General features: G+C 39.4%; 1 protein-coding gene across 3 annotated transcripts in view; it reads left to right on the forward strand.

Annotated features, from left to right (window-relative positions):
- Window positions 1–11,124, forward strand: part of LOC105224709 (sphingomyelin phosphodiesterase) — a 34,576-nt gene extending 23,452 nt beyond the window's left edge. The window contains exons 2-7 of one of the 3 annotated variants that reach the window (XM_049452551.1): window positions 4,664–4,875; window positions 4,937–6,185; window positions 6,249–6,502; window positions 6,572–6,866; window positions 7,630–7,815; window positions 10,272–11,124. In XM_049452551.1, the coding sequence (XP_049308508.1) occupies window positions 4,800–4,875; window positions 4,937–6,185; window positions 6,249–6,502; window positions 6,572–6,866; window positions 7,630–7,815; window positions 10,272–10,329 (2,118 nt within the window). In that variant the 5' untranslated portion in view covers window positions 4,664–4,799 and the 3' untranslated portion in view covers window positions 10,330–11,124. Of the gene's footprint in view, window positions 1–4,663; window positions 4,876–4,936; window positions 6,186–6,248; window positions 6,503–6,571; window positions 6,867–7,629; window positions 7,816–8,338; window positions 8,736–9,870; window positions 10,166–10,271 lie in introns of those variants that run through there. The other 2 variants (XM_049452550.1, XM_049452552.1) reach the window with 2 other exon arrangements.
- Window positions 11,125–13,106: the final 1,982 nt, after the last annotated feature.

The raw sequence follows: 13,106 nt of genomic DNA on the forward strand, positions 1-13,106 counted from the left end.
TGCGAAATTGATTGTTTATGCATGCAACACCTGTTGTGGGCTAACTTTGCGGTTTAATTTTTCTGGTGTTGATTGAACACATCTTCTTCTTTGTCGTTCGTTTTAGAATCACCGTTAAGAAGCGTTCTATTAGAAGAGACGCACGTCGAAATGCTGCACATTCGAGCTGAGCGCTTCTCTCGCAGAGAGGTTTGGGATTTATGCAACTTTGTTCGATAGTTTAGGTCACCGGTGGTGACGACTTTAAAGCTGACTAAACCGCAGTAATTATTAATAAATGTACTCAGCGGAAATGCCCAATTAATTACATACTTTTCTAGTATTTCAAATTAGATGTATTACAAGTATCTATTAAATGGCTTAGTCAGGCTGCTTTTCTGTTTCACTTTTGTAAGGAAGTTTTGAACTTCGAGGTAGGTCTAGGTAATTTCAAAATACTACACTCACTGTAACCCTCGTTCCTGTTGACAAAAAACTGAGCCAGTGAGCTTCTCTTGCTACGAATTTTTCAACATTAAAATCATTCGTTACAGACAAGAACAGGTAGTAATTCCTTGGTGCCAGTTCTGGACTATGAGATGGATGTATAAGAATATCCCAACTTAGCTCCGGGATCTTGCGGCTCACTTCGGATATGGTGGCCCAGCGTTGTCCTTATGGACTACAATTCCTCTCATATTGGCCTAAGCTGCCTGCATCTGGGTGATTACTACCTTCAGAAAGTCCAGTAGTTGATAGCTCAAGTCCGAAAAAAGGAAGTGCGCCGTAGGAGACCAACTCATGCTAGATGATTATCTGCTACCCCCACCAAATATACAGCAAACCTTCCCGACCGTCAATCTTGGCTTGACTACTGTTTGCGCCGGCTCACCGCGATTCGTTCACGATCGATTTCACTTGAATTTGTCGTAAGTGAGCCGCTTTTCATCACCTGCAATCAACCGCTAAAGAAATCAATCAATTTTGTTGAGATACAGACATGATTTTCAGATGGAAATACGATCTTATGAGGTCTTTCTTGCGTTAACTCGAATAGCATTCATACATCGAGCTTTTATTTGTATGCGGCTTTACTTAAAAGGTTCCAAACGGGGTTTTTTAAAATGCTTAGCTCCTGGGGAATCGAAATAGACGAACTCGATATTTTCGATAGAAGGTCATCCATAAAGTGGCTCATCTTTGACTTCAAAATTACTGGAATGGAATCAACGAAACAAAAATTCCAATCGGCTTTTACAGTATTAGAACCATAAACACTACTCCGATTTTGAATTCATTTTCCTGGTTTGTTTTTGCAAAATAAGTCTGGTTAGGTTAAGATGACGATCCTAACAGAATTCTGACTTGGACAGCTTAGTACGCCAGTCCGTTGAGGTATCTATAACGTCTGTGTACTAGATCTTAAGACACTTTACAATCGACAAAGTTCTTTGAGTCTATCACAAATTCGTTGAGGCGGCTAAAGTCAGTTTCGGCTATGTAATTTGGTTCGTCGAAAGTAATACCAAGTCACGTATACACTAAACTTTCTGTGAAGGTTTTATTAGTTTAAACTCATATAATACTAAGGCCTTATAATGTAACCCGATCGCACTTTTACAACATGAGATCTTCATCATAAATTCCTGTATCTCATACTGAAGCATAGAGCATCAATAAATCATTTCCTCTTCATCGATTTCCTTTTTTAGGGTTCTCGAGAACTTGCTGTCAACTTCTGTACCATGTATTTTCGCAATTTCATATAGTTAGCCAAGGGTTCCAGATTGGATTTTTTATATAGATCGTCGTTGCTGATGAGGTTATGCCACCACACCTTGAGATTATGCTTTAAGCGTCTGTTAACACAGTTCTGAATCTGTCCAGTAATGTAGTCCGTTACAAGCCGAGTTCGAGAAACGTTGGACTTAGATAGTCTGATTTTTATTTGGATCCATTTCTACTTTTCTAAAGTAAAAACACAAACATTTATTATTTTTTGAAGATTATCTCTTTTAAATGTCCGCGACTTCGTATCCAACGGTCCATCCGTTGAGTCAAATTTTCGATGACCCGTTCGAGCATTTAGACTGGTAATTGGCGAATGACACGCGTAATGTTTTGCTCCAAGATCTGAATCGAAGCGAGATTATTCGCATAGACTTTAAACTTTACATAGCCCCACAGGAAAAATTGTAGAAGTGATATCACACGATCGTGGTGGCCAATCGAATGGACCAAACGTGAACTTATCTGCTCACCGAAGTGTTCTCTGCATAAATCAATTGATTGGCATCAAATAGTGAGTTATATAGCATAAGAACGGTCGTCATTGGTGGTTACGTTCGGCATCATTTTTGAAGAAATATGAACCGAAGATTCCACCGGCCCATAAACCATATTAAACCGTTGTTATTTCTGGATGAAATAGCAACTCTTGAATCTCTTCGGTTTGCTCTTTATTCCAATTGCGAAAATTTTTCTTTCAATGGGTATGTATTGAGCCAGAAAGGGGGTCATCGCTGGAAAAAAATTGGCTCGAAAAAGTCGGATCTTCTTGGAGCTTTTCAAGATCCTACAGAGCGAAGCGATATCGCTTGTGAAGTTCGAGCGGCTTCGGGTCTTGTACGAACTGTATTTCTGAGTAATCTAAGTTCTCGATGTAAAATGAGTCAAGTCGTTCCAAACATCAGTCTGAGTTGCTTTGAACGGCGCGGAATCGACTCTCCATGGCCTTCGTGTTCACTCTCAGCTACGGCTGCTGTATTTTCTTCACTTGGATCTTTAGATATCTTTTTACTTAACCTTATAAAGGGTGATTTTTTAAGAGCTTGATAACTTTTTTAAAAAAAAAAACGCATAAAATTTGCAAAATCTCATCGGTTCTTTATTTGAAACGTTAGATTGGTTCATGACATTTACTTTTTGAAGATAATTTCATTTAAATGTTGACCGCGGCTGCGTCTTAGGTGGTCCATTCGGAAAGTCCAATTTTGGGCAACTTTTTCGAGCATTTCGGCCGGAATAGCCCGAATTTCTTCGGAAATGTTGTCTTCCAAAGCTGGAATAGTTGCTGGCTTATTTCTGTAGACTTTAGACTTGACGTAGCCCCACAAAAAATAGTCTAAAGGCGTTAAATCGCATGATCTTGGTGGCCAACTTACGGGTCCATTTCTTGAGATGAATTGTTGTCCGAAGTTTTCCCTCAAAATGGCCATAGAATCGCGAGCTGTGTGGCATGTAGCGCCATCTTGTTGAAACCACATGTCAACCAAGTTCAGTTCTTCCATTTTTGGCAACAAAAAGTTTGTTAGCATCGAACGATAGCGATCGCCATTCACCGTAACGTTGCGTCCAACAGCATCTTTGAAAAAATACGGTCCAATGATTCCACCAGCGTACAAACCACACCAAACAGTGCATTTTTCGGGATGCATGGGCAGTTCTTGAACGGCTTCTGGTTGCTCTTCACCCCAAATGCGGCAATTTTGCTTATTTACGTAGCCATTCAACCAGAAATGAGCCTCATCGCTGAACAAAATTTGTCGATAAACACATTTCGAACCGAACACTGATTTTGGTAATAAAATTCAATGATTTGCAAGCGTTGCTCGTTAGTAAGTCTATTCATGATGAAATGTCAAAGCATACTGAGCATCTTTCTCTTTGACACCATGTCTGAAATCCCACGTGATCTGTCAAATACTAATGCATGAAAATCCTAACCTCAAAAAAATCACCCGTTATATGTATATATTTGTCTAAAACGATGTAAACTATTCAGCCTTGTACATATGTTTGTTTAAATATATCGAAAATCTTTCAGTAAACTAGTGCGATCATTCCCTCAAGCACTAAAGAGTTCACTGACAGCAATTTCTTAAGAACGTTCTGCAGCATAAGCTTCGAAACTCGCTAACAAATATATACTACATAAGTGCACTTATATAACTTCCCTTCAAGCACGTTTGGCCACCCAAAATTTTACAATACCAACAATTTAATTTAGGTCAACTGTTCTTCAATAATCATTTACCGTTTAAGCACTTTTCACTTGCAACCGAAATTATGCAATTCACTTCATAGCCGGCAATCAGTAGGAAAAATAGTACGAAAAGCAGACCGAAACTTTACGGAAATCTCACCTCAAGCCACTTGAGCAACTGTGGTGGTGGCAGCACTGCCTATCAGGCGCATCAACGCTCTCGATCTGATGCAGCCAGCGTCTGGTCAACAGACAATTGATGACGGCGCATAAACTTCGCGGTCCAGTAGTTAAGTTGGCTTATGTAACAGCGCGATGATGCGGACAAGCATTGTGGGAAGAGAGTTTGCGGCGAGAATTGAGGGCAGAAGATAGCCGGACAGCATCGTCACTTGAGTAAACGCTGCAACTGAATTTCAAGTGAAGCAGTGCTCAGCACCCATTCGGTGCTTGATTGGTTTTCTATAACTCGTATATTTAGTCGAACACTTTTTGTTTTAGCAAGTTTCCTTTGAACTTTAATTGCGCGCCTTGCTGCACGTTTCCAATTAAACTTTTGTAATTAGAATGAATGAGCGGGGAAAATTTCACGAGAATTAATTTTTGCATTGCGTTATCAATACACTTAAAGCAAGCAATTATATTTATAAACTATGAATTCTAACTAACTGTGATTTACTATTTATTTCACTTTAAAAGGTGGCGCGTATGCAGCTGTGTAGCATAGTTACCTGAACCGACAACCCCACAACGAGATTTAGACGATAGCAGCTGGAACCTATTAACGGCTGTGACACGCAGCGGTTGGCTCAGTTGGAGTTGAAGTGCGCACAAAATGACAACCCGCCAACACAGTTTCCGATGGCGCCTGCTTATGACGGCTGCGATTTTACTGCTGCCAACGGCATATGGTAAGTCCGCACACTGAAGCGCCTGCATACCCTAAAAACTATAGTAATTTTCTCTTTGCAGGCTTTCCTTTCATCTTCAACAGCAACCGTAAGGTAATCAACTGGACTGTGCCGGAAGACGATTGGGAAATCCATGCAGCGCCGCGCAGCATAACGCCGCACGTCGAACTGAAGAAGTTTCCGAACCGCACAAACGCCGAACCGGCACAGAGCGATGAAGAGTTTTTGGCGCGTTTGCGTCAACTCAAACGCAACGACACAATGGCGCGCATGCTGTGGTATGACACCACACCGGATGGGCTCAGCTACCCACCGTTCGTGGACAAGGCGCTGAAGCTCTTCAATCTCAAGCAGGTGGCGTTCGAGATCGAGAACAGCGTAATGTCCAAAGTCTCATGCACCGCCTGCAAGGCCGGCGCTGGACTGCTGCAGCATTACATACGCGCTGGCAAGACCGAGGCCCAGATCATCAAACTGATTTACGAATTTTGCGTCAACCTCAACATACAAAGTCCACGCGTGTGTGAGGGCGTCTCGACACTCTTCGGCAGTGAAGTGATTTATGTGCTGCAGCGCGTCAATCTCGGCCCAGATGAGATTTGCAGTTTTGTGATCGGCGACGCTTGTGGTGATGTCTACAATCCGTATCACGAATGGGAAGTTATATTTCCGCCGGTGCCTAAACCACCGGTTGCCGAAGTCGGTATGCCTAAAGAGGCGGCGCCATTCTTCAAAGTACTACACATCTCAGATACACACTACGATCCGCACTATGTGGAAGGCTCCAATGCTAACTGCAATGAGCCATTATGTTGTCGGCTGAGTAGCGGACGTCCCTCGAATCCGAACGATGCGGCTGGTAAGTGGGGTGACTACCGCAAGTGCGATACTCCCAAACGCACGGTGGATAATATGTTGGAGCATATCGCCGATACGCACAAAGATATTGACTATATACTGTGGACGGGAGATCTGCCGCCACATGACGTTTGGAATCAAACGAAGGAGGAGAACTTGGAGATTATCAAGGAGACTGTACGCCAGATGACGGAAAAGTTTCCCGGCATACCGATCTTCCCCGCCTTGGGCAATCACGAAAGTGCGCCCGTGAACAGCTTTCCACCGCCGTATGTGAACCAAGTGGACATCTCTATATCGTGGTTATATGATGAATTAGATGTGCAGTGGCGTCGTTGGCTGCCACAGAGTGTCTCGCATACTGTGCGGCGTGGCGCTTTCTATTCGGTACTCGTGCGGCCGGGCTTCCGTATTATTTCGCTCAATATGAACTATTGCAATAATAAAAATTGGTGAGTCAAAACTATAATTTTAAAGCGTTTCGGTTTGTTGTACTAAATTGATGCATTCTCCAGGTGGTTACTGCTAAACTCCACAGATCCGGCGACAGAGCTGCAATGGTTCATATATGAGCTGCAAAGCGCTGAGTTCTCCAACGAGAAAGTACACGTGATCGGTCACATACCGCCAGGTCATCCGGATTGCTTGAAGGTCTGGTCACGTAACTTCTATCGCATCATTTCGCGTTACGAGAGCACAATTACTGCACAGTTCTATGGCCACACGCACTTCGACGAATTCGAAATGTTCTACGATCCGCATGATCTTAGTGAGTAGTCTTAAAATAAATAAAATGCTGAAAAAGTGAAATTATTAATAAACGGCGTTACGCTCTCAGGTCATCCCACAAGTATAGCATATATTGGTCCATCGGTATCACCCTATTATGATCTAAATCCCGGCTATCGTGTGTACTATGTTGATGGTGATCACGACACCACCACACGTCTGGTCGTGGATCACGAATCTTGGATTATGAATTTGAAAGAGGCAAACCTTTACGACTACCCGATATGGTATAAGTTGTATACGACACGTGCGGCGTATAATATGAAAGCACTTAGGCCTGTGGACTGGAGTAACCTGATCGATGAGATGGCGAATAATCAAGAATTATTTGATTTATATTACAAGTAAGTGAGATGGTCATACATTTAAAGTAAGAATGATGGAACCGATTTGGATGAGCTCGAAGTTGTGTAATTAGCTTCAATTCCAAAGACCAAAATAACACAGTTTCGGTTTCGTCGATTCTGTTCCTATAAAGTTTATGTCAAGGATGTACGCAATTGACAGTCGAGTCCGACCGTCTTGTAAGCACTGCTCGATTGCCCAGGAGTTAAGAATTGCACAAAAACCGTTTTGAACCATTTACATAACGAAAGCCGCCGTAAACCAGGGTTGAACGGGTCAGGATTGCCTTTATGGAAGGTTTTGTTATGTGTTTGGTGGGTTTGGCAGAGAATCATCTATCATGAGCTAACTCCTTTCAGCCAAACTCATAACTCAGGCCTGTACTGGCATCAGTCGGACCGTCTGAAGGAAGCAATCGTCCAGAGGCTGCGGCCTTTAGCTAACAGGAGAAGAATTATGTTCCATCAATCCAATATCATGTCTTACACACAACGATAGTGCCTCACCAGATGCTCTGGGAACTTGGTCGGGAGGTTCTTAGGTATCCATTTTATAGTCCGGATCTGCCTTTAGGTCTTTACAGCTTCTGACTGGACCGGATATCCATGCAATGAGTAACAAATAATTTACCGAAAGCGTCTTTTATTATAAAATATTATCGTCTTCTTTGACTAAAAAATGCAAATCTTCCTTAATTTTAACCATAAATAAAAACTTACCTCTAGATTGGCCATAAATGCTCATTATTTCCCGCCTTTGCAGAAATTACTGGAAGAACTCACCCATACGGCCGGTCTGTGACGCCGAATGCCGGAAACGTATGCTGTGCGATTGCAAGAGCGGACGTTCGCACGACCGACGGCATTTCTGTGAAGACGTCGAGGCGAAAGTGGACGACGGCTCGTCGAAATCCTGGAAGTCATGGCTGTATCGCGGCTTGACGAACTCGTACGTAAAACTTTTTGCGTGAATGCATTACCGTTATGTACTTAAACATTAAAAAAAAAGTTTTGTCAGGTGAAATTGTTATTGGTATATTGTCTTGGAATCGGCTTATAAATGTTGGGGTATATTAGAAAAAATGTTGCATCATTAGTATTAGTATTTAAAGGTAGTAAGAAGCATATTGTGTAGCATAAGTGGATTCTGTGTTCATACTAACCCTTTGTACATATTTATACCGTTTTATTTGTATATATTTATAGCCCTTTATTATATGAATTTTATCACCTTATACATTACGCTATATTACCTTACAGATTACCTTATATTTTACCCTATATACATATTATCCTATTATAACCTTATCTTTCCTTTTATTATATGTCTATTCATCACAAAAAAATTTGCTTTAAAATTTTCAAATTCTTTTCCTGTGTCCATTGTCCTCTCGTTCTGCCACTAACCAATGCTTGTCAGCTGCTTTCCATTGTACATTATCTGTTATCTCTTATCTTTGCTTATCTTGTAGTGTTTCCGCAGTCACCTACACATATGAAGCTGTTTCAAACATTTTTAGTGACTAAGTACCTGTAAATAAATTAGAAAATAAATTTAATTAATTAATTAATTAGTTTAATTAGCGCTAATCATTTACACATCGTATACACCTTAACTATTTGCGCGACAACTTCGGTTGCGGCGACGTAGAGCGAGTTCATTTAAGGGGTTATATCCACTTCAAGTCAGAATTTTTCTTGTGAATTCTTCTTAAGAGACTTTTTTAAATAAATAACTAAAAAAACTAATGTACAGTTAAAGCATTTTAAGTACTTTAATAATTGGTGATTAATTTTAAGATATTTTGGATTACCTTGAACCTGTAGCCGAACTCCAGCGGACTGTCGAAAAAGGGAGCATGCGAAAAAGAATTTTCTGCTTAAAATTAACTCAAAACCGAAAACCAAAAAAAAAAAATTATTACAGATGAATACGAATGATTTAGGAACTAGTCAATAATTTTATTTTTGAGAAAATGGCAACGGCCAAAAAAGTTTTCGTTTTCTGTGAAAAAATTTACGCTACGTCGAGCAAAAATGGCCTATTTTAGTATTTTTTGTTTCAAATAAAAATTAAATATTTTAGTCAGACTTGTTATTATTCCTAGGATACATATTTTACAAAGAGTTTGTGAAGTTTTGAAAGGAAAATATTCAAAGCTCCACCATTGCGACATCTTTTTCGCACATTATTGTCTTATTTGATACATTTTTCCTCTCCTGTTACCATTCGCTTCAGAAATGGTTAGATTTCACTTCATTTCATCAAAGAATCGCAGATTCGGTTCATTCAATCTTTCACAGACAATTAATGTGGCACCCAAACATGGAGCTTCTTTTTGTAGCCAGCCTTTTTTGAATAGATCAATACCATTTGATGATGAAAGTTAGGTTCCTTAGCGATGTTATGGCTGTTTATGTCACGGTTCTTGTCAATCTTTTCCAGCGATAGATCGACCAGAGATGGGTGTATCTTTCACCTATAACTACATGGGTGTCCCTTTAAAAATCTAAATTAATATTCAAAACTTTATTTCCTCGACCATTACCTGGTAAATATAGCTAAGAAGGCGGTGTGAAAATTCAAGTCGATTGGTCCAGAAAGCTTTCTCTTCAACTTCGATGCCGCATTTCCGGAAAAACTCGTTTAAAGCCAAACATTATTTTTTTCAAATCCGTTCATATCTTCCAAATTATTTGCCGGTTTAGCGCCAATGTATTCAGAATAGCTATTTAAGTAAGCAGAAAATCGCCTTTTCGTACATTCACCAGAGGATATAACTCCTCAAAGAGTAGTGGATATAGCCCCTTAAAGAGTAGTGCCGGCATTTTAACCAAAAACTAACACATTTTACTTATTAATTATGCTTCAATAAACACACTTATGCAACAAAACGGTGTTTGGAACAACAACAACAACAAAAACACATATGCACTGCAAAACAAAATATTTGGCTAAACACAAAACACGGTGCGGCTAACGGCACAAATTGCAACTCGTCAGCGAGGAGAACACAGTCGAGACCACAACCGAAAAGTGGCGAGTGCCCGATGTGCTTTACATATTTAGACGTTGAGCGGGTGAAGGTGGCTGAAAACGCGGCTTGCTTTTTATTTAAGAATTTTATATAATTTTAATTTTGAATAATTTTACAATTGGATATAATTTTGTAAATGGATTTGGATTTGGAATATGATTTATGGTGGATGGTGGCGCTTTATGCCGAGTTACTGAGCACTTGAAAATCAAAAGTTCGTGCAACCAACGCACCAAACTGTGAATATAAAATGTATATATAAATTATAAACATTTTTAATTATTACAAATACAAATAAAACATATGAAAATGGGTTCCAACAAAAGCGCTTTACACATTTCTTCTGCAATCCCACTCAAATATATAGTTATAGTCTGATCTCGTCCATCACGTACCTGCCCAAGTACCTGATGGGCTTCGGCTGAAGCGGAGTTGGCGCCAGCGACAGCTGATGTAAGGCTGCTAGTATCCTAATAAAAGAAAAAGGCCAAAACGAATATACAACACGAGGACTTGAAATCGAGAGAGCGAGAGAGAGGGACCAGAGCTGTACATACTGTAGCAAATTGAGAGAATTTCTCCTGTAAAAGTGCAAACAAAGCAAACTCATATGCAAATTTTTATTATAAAATATTTTAATTATAGAAATTGTTTAGCTTGTAGCTGTAAAATAGTGTGTGTGTGTGTATTAGGGTGGGTCAAAAAAATTTTTGAATTTGGTGGTTCATTTTAAGAAAATTTTGTATTACACGATTTTGGTTGCCGATCTGGACGAGGAACTCCAAAAAATGGTGTCTATCGTTGCGCAAAGTTTCCAGCTTAAAATTAACTCAGAACCTTAGATATCATCAAAAAACATGTGAAAACTTTAAGAAAATTAAAATATCTAAACTTTTCAAAACTTTCAACTATTATTTTAATAATTTTTTTCTCGTCATTTCGAACATTATTTTATAAAAAAAAAAATTTTGTAAAATAATTTTTGTAAAATTATTATTTTTTAATTAAAATTGTTAAAATTAAAAAAAAAAACTTTATTAGGATCAAAAATTATTATTTAAAAAAAACTTTAAAAATGAAATTAAAATCTGCCCACCCTAATGTATATACATTAGTTATGTGATTATTAGCATTAAGCATAATTTTATTTAAGTAGTACCTTAAAGCAGCAATCTTAACAAAATGAAAGTCAAATATTTATAAGAACACGCACACACACATACACACATAAATTAAAAAAAAAAATATCAAAAGCTGTCTGGAATACTCGAAAAATTTAAGTTAAACATAATTTTTAACCTAAAAAGTCAAAGCTAACCGTAAACGCACACACACAGTCATAAAGTAAGCATAGCCCGCACACCTGCAAATACACTCATACCGTTAGTTTCAATGCGTATGCAATAACAATGTGCATATACTCGTTGTAAGTTATATTAATGTAGCTTTAATAACAAAATAAATAAAAAATATATTTTAAATCAAATATTTGCATTTCAATTGTCATTAAAGCTTTATGAATTTTTGTTCGTACTGTAAGTGAAAAAGTTTTGGTTTTGAGCTTAGCGAAGACATACACCGCATGCGCTAACAGTTTGGTAGCCATTGTGTTTGCTATTTAGATATTAGGGGTGTTCACAGCAACAACGTTGTTTCTTCTTTTGTGATAATTTATTTACTTAATATATGGGTCAAGCGAAGGACTGAATATAATTGCTTTAAGGATATGGCGGTTAGACTAAGGTGTAGTTCGCTTTCATTCATATTCAATCCAAGAAATTCTCACGAAAGTAAGGAAATTATTATTTTCTTCTCCAGCTGTGGAGGTCTTCCTTTTCCTCGGCTTCCACTGCCGGGTACTGAATCGAATACTTTCAAAACTGGAGTGCTATCATCCATTTTCACAACATTATATATATATCTAGTCAATGTCATCGTATAACTCGTACATCTTGTCGTTCCATCGCCGGTATTCTCCTATGTCAAAAGATCATAAATCTTCTGCAAAACCTTTCTCCCGAAACTAATCGTAACGCCCACTCATCAAGTATTGTCGTCGTCCGTGCCTCTGTACTATATAGAAGATCGGGGATGATGAATAACTTCTACAATTTGGTCCTTGCTTTTCAGTTGCCTACTCAATCCAAAGTAACACCTGTTGGCTAGAGCTATTTTGCGTTAGATTTCGAGGCAGACGTTGTTGTTGGTATGGCCAATGACATCAATGTAGAAGATTGTACTTTCACTATTCAGCTATGCACCTCGAATTATTTTCTCAAGGAGTAGATGGACGAAGTCGCATGATAGGGAGTCACCTTGTCTGAAACCTTGTTTGGTATCGAAGGACTCAGTGAGGTCCCCCGCAATTCTGACGAACCATTTGGTGTTGCCCTAAGGCTTCTCATACCATCTCGGATGTAAAATTTAATGTCTCTGGTGTATTTAGTTATTGATTTATCGCGATTTTAGTGGCTTTTAATAGTACCGTTACATCCATACCGTCCATTTTTACACTGTCGTGGGCCTATAAGAATTGTTTAAGTGAATTTAGTTATTGTAGATCTAGGAGATATCTACATTAAACCTATTGGAGGGCAGGGTCACGCCCACTTTTTCAAAATTTTCTCCACATATCGAATGTATCGATATGGCGGTAGATTGCCGGATTGCTATTTTAATTCAGCAGCGAAAAACTGATAACGTGCGTGTATGAGCTTCTTTACAAGATACTAATGGAAGAAAGCATGCCCGACGAATGGAATTTAAGTGGGCTGTCGGAGAAAAATTGAACGATGGGCTTGGCACCAATTTTAGGTAAAATCATGTGTACATATGTATATCTTGAGTCCGGCCCAAATTTGGTATGTGACATTCCTCTTGCGCGAAATCGGACTGTAGCCCCACCTAACTGGTAGTAGCTTAGGCTACGAGGTCTAACAGGAGACCGTAGAGTACCACGTTGAGTAGGAGCCCTTGGAGTTTACTCCAACCTGCTCATGTGGGCTGGCCCCTCGGGGAGTATCGTGATGGTTGTGGGAAGAACTGACTTTTTCAATTGAATATGGAGTTGCACTGCAACCGGGGGCCGGACCCAAAGCACGGCAGAGGTTTTAGTGTGCCCATTCCACACTGCCATTTGTTACTGAAGATTCCTAGCATTCTCAGGGCGCTGATCAACGCATTGATTTGATCCGCTGTGCTT

The sequence above is a fragment of the Bactrocera dorsalis genome, chromosome 3, assembly GCF_023373825.1.
Source record: "Bactrocera dorsalis isolate Fly_Bdor chromosome 3, ASM2337382v1, whole genome shotgun sequence".
NCBI lineage: Eukaryota > Metazoa > Arthropoda > Insecta > Diptera > Tephritidae > Bactrocera > Bactrocera dorsalis.